Source organism: Aquarana catesbeiana, linkage group LG08 (assembly GCF_042186555.1).
Source record: "Aquarana catesbeiana isolate 2022-GZ linkage group LG08, ASM4218655v1, whole genome shotgun sequence".
NCBI classification, from domain to species: Eukaryota; Metazoa; Chordata; class Amphibia; order Anura; family Ranidae; genus Aquarana; species Aquarana catesbeiana.
Window position 1 is genome coordinate 90,221,679 of NC_133331.1, and position 18,637 is coordinate 90,240,315.

Sequence of the window (18,637 nt, forward strand, 5' to 3'; positions counted from 1 at the left end):
AAAGCAGACTGCGTCTTCTAGTGGCAAGGTCGAGTTTCTAGCCAACCACAGTTGGTACAGCATCAAAAAGTTGCGAATCTGCTTCTGCCAGTGGATATAACTTAAGAAAACGATTATACGCCATAGGTCTTCTGTCTACCTTCTGCCATTCATCTGTTACCACCTCCTTGATTTCTTCCATCAAGGGAAAAGTTGATACCTTCTTTTTCAGATGTGGGAAATATTTCTTTGTTTTAGAAGGTGGCTCCGGATTTTCCTCCCACTGGATTGCACCTTGACCGCGGTTATGAAAGGCTCAACTAGAGCGAAGTCAAAAGCTGAAATATTGCTATCCACCCCTTCCGCCTCGTCTTCAGAATCCACCTCTGCGTCCGAATGAGGAGTGGACGCGCTTACTGCTGCTTCAGGCGAGGGTGGGTTAATTTGGTCTTGGGAGAGGGCCAACTCCCTGATTGAATCCTTGATCAAGCTCTTAATTGATTCCAGAGACTGCTGCTTATCTTTCTCTTTATCCCCTGTAGCCTCTAGTAGACACTTCTCGCATACCAATTTTTCCGGCAGCGCTTGTCTTCCACATACCCAACAGGTCTTCTCTTTTGGATACACCGGTCTGTGGGATTCGTGTCTGCTAGGGGTATGTCGGGGTGACCTCTGGCCACTGCGGGAGGCATGAGCTGAGGATGAGTGAGAGTGTCCTGAGCTCCTATGACCTTTGGATCTCCTATCTGAGGAGCTACGGTGAGATGATCTGCGGGATGATCCCCGGTGCGGGCTGTAGAAACAAAAAATATGTTATAATTTGCCCGTAGTGCTCTTTTTTATTTTCCTTTAAAACTTACCTGATTGTTGCAGCCCTTACCTAGTGATATGAGGATCTTTTTGTTGCGGTATCTCATTACTAGGGGCAGCTGGGCAAGAAGAAAAACAAAAAAAGGATAGATTTATTTCTGCTTTCCTTTTTAACCATATACATACACATATATATATATATATATATATATATATATATATACATATATATACACACATAGATACACATATCTACACAATACATATACATAACATTAAACAAAAGTACCCATTTGCAAGCCCCTAAATACCTTGGCCAGGCTCCATTGCAAAAAATAGGGAAGACGCTTAAGGGAGATGTCTTCACCTTGATAGCTGGCCCTGTAATGAATCCCAGGCTCTCCATTTATGCTGAGAGCACTTTGGGAGTACCAAGATGGCCGCCGACAGCTTCAGTTTGCTACTGGGCATGCACCGTACTGTCACATGTGCAAGTAACAGCCTGCTCACATACGGATAGGAGACATACCATCAGGGAAGAGCATAGAGGAGAGGCTAAGCTCCTGTTAATCTTCCAATATGGCCCAAAAAAAGATCCACAGAAAAAAACGGCCTCCCATACTTATCTGGCGCCTTTAGCAGCCCAAGCGATGGGACTCCATACTGCAGGAGAGCATGAACCTGCAACGGTTACACCATAAAGCGGTGAGGTAAGGCTGATAATGATCCTGCAGGCATGAGGACAAAGTAAAGAATACTGACTAAGGGGAGGAACTCTTTTTTATAGAGTTAAAATGGTCCTGTGGGTTGGTAGAGGGCGGAGCAACCAACCATGGGTATGCTGCCATTAGAGGCACCAGGAAAGTAACTTAAAGTGTTTTTCTTCTCCTCTAGATTAAACAAGCAATTATCCCTTGGAGTTTGGGGCATAACACCACTGCAAGGGATAACTTAAAATTTTTCTGGAGTTGGGCTTAATGTTTATTTAATCACTTTATAAACGGCCTTCAGTTTGGTATCTTTTTTTTCAGCCAGGTTCCACCTTTTCAGTAAAAGCGAATCTTGGCTCTACCGTTCCTCATTGTAACTGGTGTCAGGATGATGATCAGGAGGAGCTCTGGAACCATCTGCTCCCCAATATCCTCTGTGATTAATGAACTTGGAAATGCTCAGCTCTGAGCATACACAGACATTTATGTTAACAGTGATTGTGGCACACAGTATATTTTACAAAAAAAATTGGTTATTATTTTGTGTTTGTGTGCATTAAAGTATATTTTAGTGTATTTTTACTGAAAATATGTATTTGATAAACAGTTCCACAAATATCGTGCAACTTAAAAAATTTGCTGCTGCAACCATTTTATTCTACAGGGCCCCTGCTTTTTAAAATATATACTTGTTTGGAGGTTTTAGGTAATTTTAGAGCAAAAAAAATGCATATTTTAACATGTGTGGGAAAAAATAAAAAATTGCACAGGACCGACATATTTAAAACGGCTTATCCATCTAGGACTACCCTATATTCACCCTGTTAAAGGAAGTGGAAAAATAACAGATGTACTGACAGGATCAACATGTAATAAAACTATATTGGAGGGAAGGAGCAAGCCACTTGCTACGGGGGCACTTGTGTGTGCTTGCTACTAAGCCCCACTCTGTGTGTCCATTGACACACAGAACAGGGCTCAGCCCCTCAACCCGCTCTCTGCTCAGTGGCTGTGATTGACAGCAGCAGGAGCCAATGGCTCACGATGTTGTCTCTAAGCCAATGAGGAGAGAGAGAGCAGAGGGAGCCTCTGCTCTCCTGCATATCGCTGGATCAAGATCAGGCACAGGTAAGTAAAGGAGGGGGAGCTGCATGCAGAAGGTTTTTTACCTTAACACACAGAATAAATTAAGGTAAAAAAAAACTTCTGCCTTTACAACAAATTTAAGGTGCATAAATACCTATTTGAGTAAGGCTGGATTTACACCAGTCTGGTGCGAATTCCAGCTCCGTTCTCTGTGTGAAAAGAAAAAGCAGCTGTTCAGTGCTTCCTCTCTGTTGTAGCTGCGGATCAGCTGAGCAGGGAGAGGTGTGAGGGGGAGAGAATGCCTGTTCAAAACGGAATGCATCTGCGAATCAGAATCCCATAGAAGAATATGTGCCTGCAATTCGCACCGCACTGCCCGGAAAACGCAGACTTTTTTGGGCAATGCAGAGAGCGAATGCAACACACATATGTGAACCAGACTGATTGAAAGTAATAGATTTTAAAATGTTCTGCGAATTGGATGTGGTGTAATTCGCATAGGTGTGAACCCAGCCTTAAACCTAAAGCAAGCATTGTCAAGGAACATGTGGGCTGCCATTACTAACCTTGCCTTCTTATAAAAAGGTAGTTCACTAGCTAGCAAATTGGTCAAATAGGGATAGATTATTAAAGAATTGAGCATGTTCACTTTGGAAAGTGAATTTTCACTAAAGCCTCGTACACACACGATGATTGTTGGCAGGGGATTGCCTGTTGGCAGACTGTTGTCCTAAAATCTTACCGTTAGTACGCTCCTTTTGACAATTGGTGTCCAACTTTCAGCCAACAAATGGCAGGATGGCAGGCTAGTAAATTTTCGGCGGACAACGGTTTGACGTCAGATTTTCGTATGGTCGGTACACAAATCCGTCACACAAAAGTACAAACACACATGCTCGGAATCAATGCTCACCAAACACGAAATTAGCAGAAGGAGCCCAAAGGCTGGCGCTTAAGAGCTGAAGTACGTCACTATGTTTGTGTTTGTGGCACGACAATTGTGTACCGTTAGTATGCAAGACAAGATCCTGGCACACGCCCTTTTGACAAAAATCAGACGCTTGGTTGGCCAACAATTGTACCGTGTGTACAAGGCTTTAGTTTAGTACGAGATAACGCTGTGTTGACTTCAGTAATCCAATCCTGTGCAGGCCAAAGTCCTGTATTTTTTTTTATTGCACTTTTTTATTTTTTGGTATTCTAAGCAAAGTGAATTTTCACTTAGCTTTATCTTACTACTGAAGTGAAAATATTTCAAAGGGAATACAATCGACTAGTCGTATGCCAATCCCTATGTCTTTATGACCTTTAAAAACAGTGACAGAACTGGTATGCAGGTCACAAGTTACTTCACCTAATAAATGCTGAGAAAGGTGCTCAGAAAATGTTGAGGCTGGAGACACCCAGGCAGAGAAAATCTGAAATGACAGCCCATATTTCTATCAGTGCAGATTCCCTTTAAAGTCCACTAAAGGCAACTCAGCTTACTATCATTTGCATTTAAATTTTTAAATTGACAATGTGACATAACTCCTAATGAAATAATAAAACTTCAATCTCTTCTATAAAAACAATATTTAAAGTACTAAACTTTATTTTCAATAAGTAAGGGAGGGTTATAACCTCTGTAAACCTAAATCCTATTGGGGAGATTTCCCTTCACTTCCTATCCCATAGCCAAAACAGGAAGATAAAAACAGGTGCCCCACTCTTTTTTTTTTTACTTTTTGCTATAGGTTTCCCCCCAAAATTCACACCAGACCCAAAGGATGTCGTAGTATGGTTTGGAGGGGACTGCACACTGTCTTTTTTTTTTGTTTGTTTGTTTTTTACTCTTTTTTTCACATTCTGCTGTCAGCGCAGATCCCCCTGCTGGCTGCAGGAATAGTTGTTAGGATGCAGGCAAGTACTCCTAAGAGCTCCTTAAAGCAGAGTTCCATCCGTTTTTTTAGTTTATTAAAAGTCAGCAGCTACAAAAAGTGTAGCTGCTGACTTTTAATAAACAGACACTCACCTGTCCCACGGTCCAGTGATGTGGGCACCCGGTGCCTCGCTCCTCACCCCCTCCTCTCTGTGGCGCAGTCGTAGCAACTGTAGGATCCCGGCCATGACAGCTTAGCGCATCACAGCGGGGCGCACACTGCGCACGTGCGAGTCACGCTGCGCTCTGCTATTGGCAAGGCAATCTTCTGGGACCTCTGATGTTTCCCAGAAGTTTGCTGGCAGGGAGGGGCCGCCTAGGGCGAGAGGAGGAGTTGCCTAGGTGGCCAAGAAGAGGAAGGAGGAAGTGGGACAGGAAGTCCCACTAAAAAGAAGGTACCCACTCTCCCCCCCCCAAAAAATGACATGGCATGTAAGGGGGCGAGGAGTGCTTAAAGTGGAGACGAGTGAGGGGAAGATGGCCCCCACCCATCTCTATACCATTGCAGGGTGGAAGAGATGTCTAAACGTCACTTCCGCCCATAGCTCTTAAAGGGCCATTTTTATTTATTTATTTATTTTTTTTATTGCATTTTAGTGTAAATATGAGATCTGAGGTCTTTTTGACCCCAGATCTCATATTTAAGAGGTCCTGTCATGTTTTTTTTCTATTAGAAGGGATGTTTACATTATGAAAACGGTGTTCAAACCACACATGTGAGGTATTGCTGCTATCGTTAGAGCGAGAGCAATAATTCTAGCCCTAGACCTCCTCTAACTCAAAACATGCAACCTGTAGAATTTTTTAAAGTCGCCTATGGAGATTTTTAAGGGTAAAAGTTTGTCGCCATTCCACAGATGTCTGAACCTCTTCCCAAACTCCCCATTTATCTAGGATAATAGACAGATCTTGTACAAAGCATTTTAGAAGGGAATGTTCCTTGTACAAATGTAAAAAATGTTCTGTTAGACTGACCTTGCTGGATAATAGAGGCTGATCAGCCAAAGGACACACTGTGAGAGATTTAATAAAACTTGTGCACGCAGAATCTGGTGCAGCTGTGCATAGTAACCAATCAGATTCTAGGTGTTATTGTCAAAGTTTAAGGCTACTTTCACACTGGGGCGGGCGGGTGGCGGCGGTAAAGCGGCGCTATATTTAGCGCCGCTTTACCGTCGTTTTAGCGGCGCTATGTGGCCGCTAGCGGGGCAGTTTTAAACCCCGTTAGCGGCGGAAAAAGGGTTCAAACCGACCGCAAAGCGTCGCTGCAGCGGCGCTTTGTCAGTGGGTTTGCAGCGCAGCCCCATTGTTTTCAATGGGAAGGGGCGCTTTAGGAGCGGTGAATACACAGCTCCTGTAGGCTATAGCGCTGCAAAGATGCGGCTTGCAGGACTTTTTTGACTGTCCTGCAAGCGCACCTCTCCAATGTGAAAGCCCTCGGGACTTTCCCATTGGAGTGAATTGACCTGCTCTTTCAGGGCGCTTTGCAGGCGCTATTTTTAGCTCTATAGCACCTGCAAATCTCCTCAGTGTGAAAGTAGCCTAATTGGACAAGCTGAAGTTAGAAGCTGATTGGTTACTATGCACAGCTGCACCAGATTCTGTGTGCACCACTTTTAGTAAATCTCCCCCACTATGTCATTTCATAACAAATCCTAGCATTTTATTTAAAGGTATAAACCAGTGGTCTCCAAACTGCGACCCAGGGGCCGGATGTGGCCCCTTGCTTTATCTGGTCCTTGGGGCAATATTCCACCAACTGACACCAATAATGAGGCACCATTCCAGCTACTGACACCATAAATGGGGCACTATTTCTCCCATTAAAACCAATGATGGGGCGCTGATGCCGGGGCATTTTCTACACCCACTGGCCACACAGTATGGCACCCCTAAAGCCTGGAGGCCCGTAAACTGGCCCTTTGCTTAGAAGATTTGGAAACCCCTGGTATAAACGATCAAAACAACATCCTATTCACACTGTCTTATTAAAAAGATCCACCCAATGCTTAAGGGTATGTGGACTGGCATCAACTTGCTTTTCTCTTGTCATGGGGATATCAGCCTGCATGCCCAGTGTGCCAGCTGGTTATTTTTGCTTTTTCTTTTTTTAATGATATTTTACCCTACTAATGCTAAAACAGTTTAAAAACACAGTTTCAATGCTCTGGAAAGCTCCAGCTGCCAAATTTGCCTTCAGCTGTTTTGACAGCTTTCTACAAGGCCTCATTCACACGTCTGTAACACAGCCATAAAAACAATTTACTGATCATTAAGGCAAAGAAAAAAAGTTCCTGTGTAATGATCAGTAAATATATACTTTTTTTAATGCATAAACATTTTCTTCCTCTTTTTTTAATGGTATTCGTGTATAGGCATGTCCTCAGACGCAGAGTATTGGGTTTTGTGCTTCGGATCTGAAGGCAATGCATTTTTACGCACCTGTGTGAAACAATGCAGCTGCATTCAGATCCGTTAATAAAAAAACTGTTTTAAATGTGTGTTTTTTTTTTTCTTTTTTTACGACCATGTGAATGGGGCCTAAAAGTATAATTAGATGGCAGTCCACTTTCACCTGGTGCACATTCACCCTATAAAAAATAGAGTCAGCCTGGGTTCACACTATAGCGTAGGAACTATGTGGGAACCAGTGCAATTCCAGCGCTGGTTCCTGCTTCCTGTCCAGACCAATTTTCAGCTTTCAGTGCTCTCGCACTTTGAATGACAATCACTCAGTCATGCAACACGGTACCCAAACAAAATGTTATCATTTTTTTCACATAAATAGAGCTTTCTTTTGGTGGTATTTAATCACCACTAGGTTTTTATTTTTTTGCGATATAAGTAAAAAAACAGCAAAAATTTTGCAATAAAAACACTTTATTTTTAGTTTCTATATAACATTTTGCAAATAAGTAATCTTTGTTCATAAAAAATATAAACATACTGCTATATATCTTTGGTAAAAATAACCCAAATTAGTGGATATTATTTAGTCTGCGTAAAAGTTACAGAGCCTACATGCTATGGTGCAAACATTAAAAATGGATCACACATGATGTACTGATGGCCTATCTCAGTTCTTGAGGCCCTGAAATGTCAGGACAGTACAAATACCCCCCAAATGACCCCTTTTTGAAAAGTAGACAGCCCAATGTATTTAGTAAGAGGTGAGTTTTTTGAAGTTGTATTTTTTCCCACAATTCTTGGAAAAATTAAGAAATGTTTTTTTATTTTACACAAAATTGTCATAATACCAAGCTATTTCTCACACACCGTATGTGCATACTTCCAATTACACCCCAAAATACACCCCTGGCCACATAGAGAGGCCCAACATGCAGGGAGCACCGTCTGGTGTATTAGGAGCATAAATTATATATCTAATTTCCTGATGACCTATCACTGCCTTGAAGGCTTGGAGCACCAGGACAGTGGAATTACCCACAAAATGACCCCATTTTGGAAAGAAAACACTGCCTCATTCTATGAGGCATGGGCTGCAGATAGGTACTCGGGTATTCTGATGGGCTGCAGATAGGTACTCGGGTACTCTGATGGGCTGGAGATGGGTACTCGAGTACTATGATGGGCTGGTCACAGGTACTCGAGTACTCTAATGGGCTGCAGATAGGTACTCGGGTACTCTGATGGGCTGCAGATAGGTATTCGGGTATTCTGATGGGCTGCTGATAGCTACTCGGGTACTCTGATGGGCTGGTGACAGGTACTTGAGTACTCTGATGAGCAGGTGACAGGTACTCGGGTACTCTGATGGGCTAGTGACAGGTACTCGGGTACTCTGATGGGCTAGTGACAGGTACTGAGGTACTCTGATGGGCTGGTGAGATGTACTCGGTACTCTGATGGGCTGGTGACAGGTACTCGGGTACTTAGATGGGCTGGTGACAGGTACTTAGGTACTCTGATGGGCTGCAGATAGGTACTCGGGTACTCTGGGCTGGAGACAGGTACTCAGGTACTCTAATGAGCTGCTGACAGATACTCGGGTACTCTGATGAGCCGGTGAAAGGTACAGGGGTACTCTGATGGCCTGGTGACAGGTACTCAGGTGAGCTGGAGATAGGTACTCAGGTACTCTGATGGACTGGTGACAGGTCCTCTTTATTTGGAAAAAAGAAAAAGATGATATCCCCCGTGGGGCTTTAAGGCAGCAAAAAATTATGAAAATAATAAGTTGTTACTTGAAAGGGTTTTTTAATTAGTGGGACTTAACCGTAATGGTTAAAATAAGAGCTGTGCTACAGGAGATAACACAAATGAAGCTGGCACAAGTTTATACAATGATCAAGCGCTATAATAGGGTGATAATCCTGACGCGTTTCGACCCCGTTGGGTCATTTTCAGAGGATTGAGGCGCTGTGACAAAATTTACGTATTAGAGTTCATGGATGTGACCATAAAAATATAATATAATATATATATATGTTTAACAGTATAATTACCAATCACATTGTGTTTGAGCAGTTTCTCCTGAGCTTATAATTCTCCGACGTCTTCCCCACCGGGTCCCGACAGGGGTCCCCGGCCGTCCACCACGTCAGCAGGGGAAAAGGGGGGGTTTACTCGTCCATGCGTGTCTTACAAGGAGTCACACCAAGTGGATATTTCCCAAAACTGGGGAGGAGCGTGGGGGCAAGCGAGCGAGACCTGCAGCCAAAGCATCAAATAACAGACAACTGTACCATCAGTGCGTTCTGTTTAGCACGGATAGAGATATATGTATCATGTGTCACTTTTTGAAAAAAAGGATAACTCTGTTTATAATTTATTTAAGATTTGTTTGATGTTACAGGTTTTTTGTACTTTCTTTTGTATTTTTTTATTTTTATTTTTTCTATGGTCATGCCCTCCAGGACTTTTTTTGGACAAGTTTTGGGGAAAAGCTGCGTGTACTTTTTGTTCCGGTTCGCTACACAGCAGCAGGGAGTTAATGGGGTTTTGGGATGTTTCTACTTGGCAGGTGCAGCCTTTCACTGTGGTCCCTTCGTTATACAAATGGTGTGGTGCACACATGATTTGCATAATCTACTCCGTTTTCTCTATTTGATACAGGTACACTACATAATGTATGTTGAGTTAAAATGTGAATATGGCAGGATCAAGGGTTAATGTGATATCTTGGAATGTCCGAGGCCTAAACAACAAATTTCGCAGAGCCTTAATGTTTCAATATTTAAAGACGATCACACCGCACGTGGTGTTTTTGCAGGAGACACATCTGGATGGGAGCAGGGTACTGGCATTGCGTAGAGCCTGGATACAAAGGGCGATGCATGCAACATACTCCACCTATGCCAGGGGAGTGTCAATCCTGATTAGCAAGGCGGTACCCTGCACCATACACCATGTCATCTCAGACCCGGGCGGCAGGTTCCTGATAGTTATAGCTGACATCAATACATGTAAGATGGTTTTAGTTAATGTCTATATACCTCCTCCCTTTCAGGTACAGATTCTTTATGATCTCCTTGGTAAATTAGCCCCTTACATGCATCTTCCTCTTATTATAGCAGGAGATTTCAATGCCATACTCTCTGCAGCTCTGGACTCATCGAATGTAGCTAGGGCGGCATCTGCTGACCTTTCTGCCTGGGCGGCTGCGGCCTCCCTGGCGGAGGTATGGCGATGGAAAAACCCCACCACCAAAAGCTATTCACACCTATCAAAAACACACAGGTCCTCCTCGAGAATAGATATGGCATTCGCTAACGCGCCAATGTTACAATTAGTGGGAGGAGCTAGTTATCTAGCTGGGGGCATTTCAGATCACACTCCACTAACGGTGCATATTAGTATTCCCTCGGCTCTAAGGGGAGGGGCATGGAGGTTAAACCCTGGTTGGTTGGAGGTGGAGGAGGTGTCCTCCCAGGTGGCGCCACATTTCACTGACTACTGGAAGGATAATATAGGCTCGGCAGACCCCACCATAATATGGGATGCGTTCAAGGCTTGTATGCGTGGACATTATATCTCGGCCATTAAGCAGGCCCGCAGGTCTCACAATAAAAAAGAACAGGAATTGCAGGAAAAAGAAAGGGTCTGTGAACTTGCTCACGCAAATGATCAGTCCGATATAACATATGAAGAGCTGCTAGAGGCAAGACGCGTGCTGGCACTTCATTTTACCGAATTAACACATACATCCAGGACAAAAAGAGCTGAATCCATTTTTGAACAGGGAGATAAGAATGGAAAGTTGTTGGCAATGTTAGTGGCAGAACAAAGGATACAAACAAACATACCATGTATTAAAAACGACCGGGGAGACATTCTCACAGACCCAACTGATATTATGGATGCGTTTGTGGAGTACTACAAGGCCTTGTATGCTCCCATACCAGTCTATGATGATCAAGAATTGGATGCATTATTGACGTCATTGAAGGTGCCGGTACTGACCGAGAGGGATAGGGACGTTTTGGACGCTGACATAACTGACAAAGAAATTGAAACGGCTATCAGGGCCTTCCCTCCTCATAAATCACCCGGACCAGATGGTTTCTGTATTGAGTGGTATAGACTACATATAGAAGACATGGTTCCTAGACTGAGAGCCCTGTTTCATCACTGTCTTAAACATAAATGCCTCCCAGACTCATTCTTAGAAGCACAGGTGATTCTATTGCCAAAACCAGGCAAGGACCTTTTGACGTGTTCCTCCTACAGACCCATAGCATTATTAAATCAGGATTTAAAAATCTTAACGAAGATCTTAGCTACAAGACTGTCCCAAGTTATTACCACCTTAGTAGACATAGACCAGACGGGTTTCATGCCTCAAAAATCGACAGACACTAACTTACGCAGACTGTTTACTCATTTGCAGATTGATCATGACAACTCGGGGTCTAGGGTGGTAGTGTCCCTCGACATGGCCAAAGCTTTTGACTCTGTGGACTGGAAATATATGCTGGCGGTACTGCGACACATGGGGTTTGGGGATGTGTTCATGACCTGGATCTCATTATTGTATAGCAATCCCAAAGCGGTCATAAAGATGGGCACCTCGGTCTCCTCCCAATTTACAGTGGGTAGAGGCACACGCCAAGGGTGCCCGTTGTCACCATCTCTATTCGCCCTAGCGATAGAACCTTTGGCTATAGCACTGAGGAGATCCCCTAACGTAGGAGCATTGGAGGTGGGAGGTATACGGGAATGCATTGCACTCTATGCAGATGACATGCTACTTTTCCTAAGGGACGCAGGGCCATCGCTAGAGGCAGTGTTTGAAATACTGGATAAATTTGCCATCTTTTCGGGACTGCAGGTTAACTGGGAGAAATCCAGTGCAATGGCTATTGACGCAGATACCCGGGCCTCAGCAACCAAACGGGTTCCCATTACATGGGTAACCGAGTTTAAGTACCTGGGCATACGTATATCGCCCAGGGTTGGTGATTTTATGTCCATTAATTTACTCCCTGCATTGGTCAAGGTCAAATCGCAGCTTGAGGACTGGAAACATCTCCCATTGTCCCTAATTGGTAGGGTCAACCTACTTAAAATGAAGATTCTCCCAGTTCTCTTGTACTTCCTGCGGAACGCACCAATCTGGATCCCCTGTTCTTTTTTTAGGAGGGTAAACAGCTTATTTAGCTCCTTCATATGGGCCACTGCACACCCCAGAATTGGTCTCCGTACTTTACAGGAGCCATGGGGTCAAGGTGGACTGGCAATGCCAGATCTTTTCAAATACTTTATAGCGGGACAGATGGTGTTTGCCAGGCGCTGGTTGATGAGGGACGATGGGGACTCAGCAACAGTATTAGAGGCAGCTCTCATGGGATCGTATGAGAGCCTATCTTACTTAGTTTACAGGGGACCCCAAGCCTCCCCATCTCTGACTGCCTCAATGCGTGTCACTGTCCGCGCATGGGACAGGGCACAAGTTTTGATGAAAGTTGAAGATGGGAGCTGGTCACAGGACACCCCCCTATGGTTTAACCCCAGACTATCACACTTTGGTGCGATCCCTGACCCGGTGATTTGGGCCAGGGTTGGCATTAAACAACTGAAGCACATAGTGGGGGGGAAAAAATTACTCACATTTGACCGACTGAAAGATGAATATAATCTTCCAAACTGGTATCTATTTAGATACCTCCAGTTGAGACATGCGTTTCTCACTCAATTCAATTCTGATACACTAGAGCTGGGCACATCCCCATTGGAGAACATGCTCGGGGCCGAGGACCTACAGAAACCGCTATCAACAGTCTACAAAGAACTATTTGTGGAAAGACCCAAAATGCTTAACAAATGTAAAGACACATGGAGTGCATTAGTAACAGATTTTGGGGGGGAAGATTGGGATGACATGTGGGATCACCCGTTCCAGACTCTGGTGTCGGCCAGGGATAGGCTCATTCAATTTAAAATACTTCACAGGGTGTATTATACTCCTGTAAGGATTGCCCGGATATATGGTACAGGTGCAACAGAATGCTGGCGATGCACAGTTAGCCATGCTGATTTTGACCACATATTTTGGCAGTGTCAGCCGATAAAGGAGTTCTGGAAGGGGGTGTCACACACCATACAGAAGGTACTTTCGGTACCGATTCCTGTAACGATCGCAGTCTGTTTGCTGGGTCTAGTGGAGGAGTTGGCGCCCCGGAGGGCACAAAGAACTATGATCTCTCTCTCCCTTTTTTATGCACGTAAAGCTATTTTATTGTGTTGGAAAAAACCTGAACCGCCCACAGTGTCTTATTGGAAAGGCATAATCAATAAAGCATTACCTTTTTACAAAGCAACATACTTAAGCAGGGGTTGTCCAAAAAAATTCGAAAAAGTATGGCAATGTTGGCTAGATGACAAGGACACTTTGAATTGATCTGCTGTGTTGGGGGAGAGTCTTGGCAAGCACTCTAAGTATTGGGTAAAATGATGATGTAATCCTGATTAGATAATTATTTGACTGAGCGAGGATTGTGTGTACCATTGATCTCTAGCAAACGAAATATTTTATGAGTATGGAATGTGATTTAACCATAGTGAAAGCAATATTCAAAGGTTGTACAGGAGATTCGGCAACAGTGAAGGGCTGCACAAGGGTAAGGGTTAGGGGGGAGGGAAGGGAGGGAGAGGGGGGGGGGAATTTTGGTACATGTTGTACAGTACTGTATGAGTGGTTAAAATGTTAATAAACAAAAATTTTCAAAAAAAAAAAAAAAAAAAAAAAAGATTTGTTTGATGTTGTCTGTACTTATTGGGGTCAGCGATGTATGAATATTCCCATAGTGGTGATGGTAACAAAGGGGGGGGGGGGGGTTAACAAGGGTAGATAGGACTGCATGTAGATATCAGTATGTCAGAGTATGTAATGTAATAAGTAAATAGTGGTATCTATGTGTTGGCCGTGAAATAAGTGACAAAGTAGGGTGAGAATATAGGAATGTAAGGAAAAGGCGAGTGTGGGGAGAACATGTGAGGAAAGAAGGGGACGGGCAGACTAGTAGGGAATGGGAAAAAAAAAAAAAAAAAAACCAGGGGAAAGGAAGGGGATGGGAAAGAAAGAACGGGAAGGAGGGGGGGATGGTTAAGGGGAGAATGGGAAAAAAGATTAGGGAGTGAAGGAAAAAAGCTTAAGAGGAAAAGATCCAGGGAAAAAAAAAAAAAAAAGGAGACAGATAGGTGAAGTGTGAGGATAGTGCAGGTGGGGTGATGCATGTGAGTGGAAGGGAAGCATGGGGGTGGGGAAATGGGAAGGTGCAGTGCAAGGGGCCAAATAAAACAATCAAAAAGCAGTGAAAGCAAAAACATCAGCAAAAAACACAATCCAACCGTGTGTATGTGAGAGATGGGTGTGTGAACGCCGGGGGGGAGCCACATGTGAAGTGTTAATCCCTGCTGGAGGAGGAGGGGGGGTGGGGACAGCCTGCGTGCACCTGCAGCCCAATTAGGCATCCAATCAGCGGCCAGCACTTTATTTATAATAACTAAGCAGATTGGGGGATCTGCATTTAGTTCCTACTGTTTCATCAGACTGACCAACTGACCTATACTCTGGAGACAGGTAATCACCAGTATCTGAACACATTGATGAATTGGACCTGACGTGACATACCCTGTATTGTGGGTCTCTTTCACGTCATTCCTTCCCACTGGGACTAGTTACACCATTTTGTACAATTTACATCCGATTCTATCCACCCTCAATACACGTTCACCTTTATTGCACTTCACCTTGTGTGTTTCTCTGCCTCACTTCTGTCCCATTTTCTTCCCATCTTGACACCTCATCACCCCTTTTCCAGCACCTATGCATTTTTCAGTACACCATCACACACACCCATCTCTCACATACACACGGTTGGATTGTGTTTTTTGCTGATGTTTTTGCTTTCACTGCTTTTTGATTGTTTTATTTGGCCCCTTGCACTGCACCTTCCCATTTCCCCACCCCCATGCTTCCCTTCCACTCACATGCATCACCCCACCTGCACTATCCTCACACTTCACCTATCTGTCTCCTTTTTTTTTTTTTTTTTTTTTTTCCCTGGATCTTTTCCTCTTAAGCTTTTTTCCTTCACTCCCTAATCTTTTTTCCCATTCTCCCCTTAACCATCCCCCCCTCCTTCCCGTTCTTTCTTTCCCATCCCCTTCCTTTCCCCTGTTTTTTTTTTTTTTTCCCATTCCCTACTAGTCTGCCCGTCCCCTTCTTTCCTCACATGTTCTCCCCCACACTCGCCTTTTCCTTACATTCCTATATTCTCACCCTACTTTGTCACTTATTTCACGGCCAACACATAGATACCACTATTTACTTATTACATTACATACTCTGACATACTGATATCTACATGCAGTCCTATCTACCCTTGTTAACCCCTCCCCCCCCCCCCCCCCCTTTGTTACCATCACCACTATGGGAATATTCATACATCGCTGACCCCAATAAGTACAGACAACATCAAACAAATCTTAAATAAATTATAAACAGAGTTATCCTTTTTTTCAAAAAGTGACACATATATCTCTATCCGTGCTAAACAGAATGCACTGATGGTACAGTTGTCTGTTATTTGATGCTTTGGCTGCAGGTCTCGCTCGCTTGCCCCCACGCTCCTCCCCAGTTTTGGGAAATATCCACTTGGTGTGACTCCTTGTAAGACACGCATGGATAAGTAAACCCCCCCCCTTTTCCCCTGCTGACGTGGTGGACGGCCGGGGACCCCTGTCGGGACCCGGTGGGGAAGACGTCGGAGAATTATAAGCTCAGGAGAAACTGCTCAAACACAATGTGATTGGTAATTATACTGTTAAACATATATATATTATATTTTTATGGTCACATCCATGAACTCTAATATGTAAATTTTGTCACAGCGTTTCAATCCTCTGAAGATGACCCAACGGGGTCGAAACGCGTCAGTTTATCACCTTATTATAGCGCTTGATCATTGTATAAACTTGTGCCAGCTTCATTTGTGTTATCTCCTGTAGCACAGCTCTTATTTTAACCATTACGGTTAAGTCCCACTAATTAAAAAACCCTTTCAAGTAACAACTTATTATTTTCATAATTTTTTGCTGCTTTAAAGCCCCACGGGGGATATCTTCTTTTTCTTTTTGACATTAATCGGGGTGTGCAGCACTCTATCTTCTCAGTATGTGTCTCTCCCCTTCTCTCTTTATTTGGAAGGGGGCAGTCGGGCACTGTACTATATTTTTTCAGCCAGATTTCCTCCTCACACACGGAGAAGGAGAACCCGAAAATGGCACTATAGCCGTTTGTTGTCATTTATGACCGACTGCGATTGGACACAGCCGGTCACGTGGTAAAGAGCCAATTTCATTGGCTCTTTAACCCAATCGGGGATGGGCTGTGTCCCGAGGGACATGCATCATCACCGATCGCCACTCTGCATGCCCCTGGGGGCACACAGGACACGGCCAGGACACAAGACCAGGAGGACATCATATGGCGTCCACGCGGAGGGACGGAGTGTTAGAGCCGGCGTCATTTTACTATGGCCCGGTATGGAACTGGTTAATGACATCCCCAGATCGGTTCACAGATCGCAGTGCGAACTGTGGATTCGGACAGGTATTAGATCGCATGGGTGCGATCCGATTCCCTGCACCTCTTTTGTGCAAATCCAATGCAAGTTCAGCCATACAAACGGTATGGCTGAACTTGCATTGCACAGACATCGCATGTGATCGGCAATGCAGGTGCGACTCACATGCGATATCTGTTTGCTTATGTGTGAACCCAGGCTCAATGTGGGCATTAAATACCATGTAAAACTGATTAAATGTCAGAAGGGTAAATTGTTCTAAAGAAGTCACTGTTGAATGTTCTGTTGAACCTTTAGCCTAGGTTCACACTGACAGTGTTATTGAAATGTTGTGAGTTCAACTGAACTCGCACCATTTTGTTCCCACATGTCAATCCCGACTTCGGGGGCAATTTCAGAGACATCTGTGTGGGTTTCTGTACAGATGTCTATTGAAATCACACCCCGAAGTCACCAAAAGTAGTACAGAAACTACTTTTGGGAATCGGCATGTCAAATAGAGTTGCCACCTCATCCCTTTAAACCGGAACACATATTAATTACACAGGTTCTGTGGCTGATTAAGGTGGTCAATAAACTCACTTGGTGCCTTATCTGCAATAAATTAGCCTCAGAACCTGTGTAATTAATATGTGTTCGGGTTTAAAGGGATGAGGTGGCAACCCTAATGTCAAATCGCATGCCAAATCACTGCAATGTGAACCAGGCCTCAAAGTGGTAGTTAACGTTCATATTTTATTTTTACCTACAGGTAAGCTTTTTTTTTTTTTTCTGGTGGGAAATGGGCAATCTGGTAGGTTCTCTCTCACTTAGTTTATCTAGAAATAGACACGGTCTGCTACTTGTAAAAAAAAAAAAAAAAAAAAAAAAAAACGGTCTGAGTCATACATCCAAAAATCTGGATGTTTAGTTAGCCAGAGGGGTATATAAAAATGATTTTATCATTAATCATGTTCTGTTTAGATCGGTTTCACCAGTGAATGATTGCTCTCATTTCAATTAGTGCTCTTTTTTAAATTTTTAGGAAATCATCAAGGATCCATTTCAGCTGGCTAAACTTCCTCAGTCATCCAGCAACAGCAGCTGCTGTGGACCAAAAGGATGTTGTTAAAGAAACTGCAGCAAGCTGTGAAAATATTAAATATAAATTGCTGTCTGTGTGATTGGCTCACTGATTTTTCTAATATTTTTTCTGTGAGACTAATCATGTACTTTGTAGGTCTATAGTAAACTGTCAGGACAGAACCTAATATTTAGCTTTATAATAATTGTATGTGATTTGGTTTAAAGTAAAACTAAAGGCACTTTTTTTATTTTTGAATACAGTCAGCGAGGGTTATAACCCCTGACAGGTTTTCTGCCTTTGGGGAGATTTCCCTTCACTTCCTGTCCCATTCCCAAAACAGAAAGTAAGAGGTATTTCCTCCAAAGTGAGGGGATTTCTGATTGTCACCAGAAATGTGTCACCGTTGGAAGATGTCCCCTCTATTACTGTTCTGGTTACAACCCAATTTTGGAATTTTCTTTCCCTTGAAAAGTAGAGTGAATCACCCTAATGGGGGCACAGACAGCAATAAAAACCTGACCTGTTTTAATCCTCTCCTGGCTGTCCAAAACAAAACAAAAAAAGGTTTTGCCTTTAGTTATGCTTTAATGTTTTTCCTCATTCTATTAATTGCTCTAGAACAGCCTTTCTCAACCTTTTTAACACGGAGGAACCCTTAAAGTAACTTTCCGGTCACAGGGAGCCCCTGCTAATAATTACTGTAGCTAAAGCTAACTGTATATTAGTGTAATGGTCAAAGGGAAGAATGTTACTTACCCAAGAAAGCTAAATGGGGTTTGAACCCCTCTCTATGGCGGGATTTTAAAGGCAGTACCACAGTTATGATTAAAAATATATAGTTTTTAACATAGAATTACACTTATTAAAAAGATAGACATCTTTAAAATTATATCAACCATATGTTGACCTTTCCCAAAAAATCTGGGTTTGGTATTCAAAACAGATCATGCATAAGGGCCCTTTCACACTGGGGCGGGCGTCGGCGGTAAAAGGGCCGCTATTGTAAGCGGCGCTT

General features: G+C 43.5%; 1 protein-coding gene across 1 annotated transcript in view; it reads left to right on the forward strand.

Annotated features, from left to right (window-relative positions):
• The window catches only part of LOC141105916 (arsenite methyltransferase-like), a 70,820-nt gene extending 53,106 nt beyond the window's left edge, over nt 1-17,714 (forward strand). Inside the window, exon 11 of the mRNA XM_073596124.1 lies at nt 17,581-17,714. Coding sequence (XP_073452225.1) covers nt 17,581-17,667 — 87 coding nt within the window. The 3' untranslated portion in view covers nt 17,668-17,714. The remainder of the gene's footprint in view (nt 1-17,580) is intronic.
• Nucleotides 17,715-18,637: the final 923 nt, after the last annotated feature.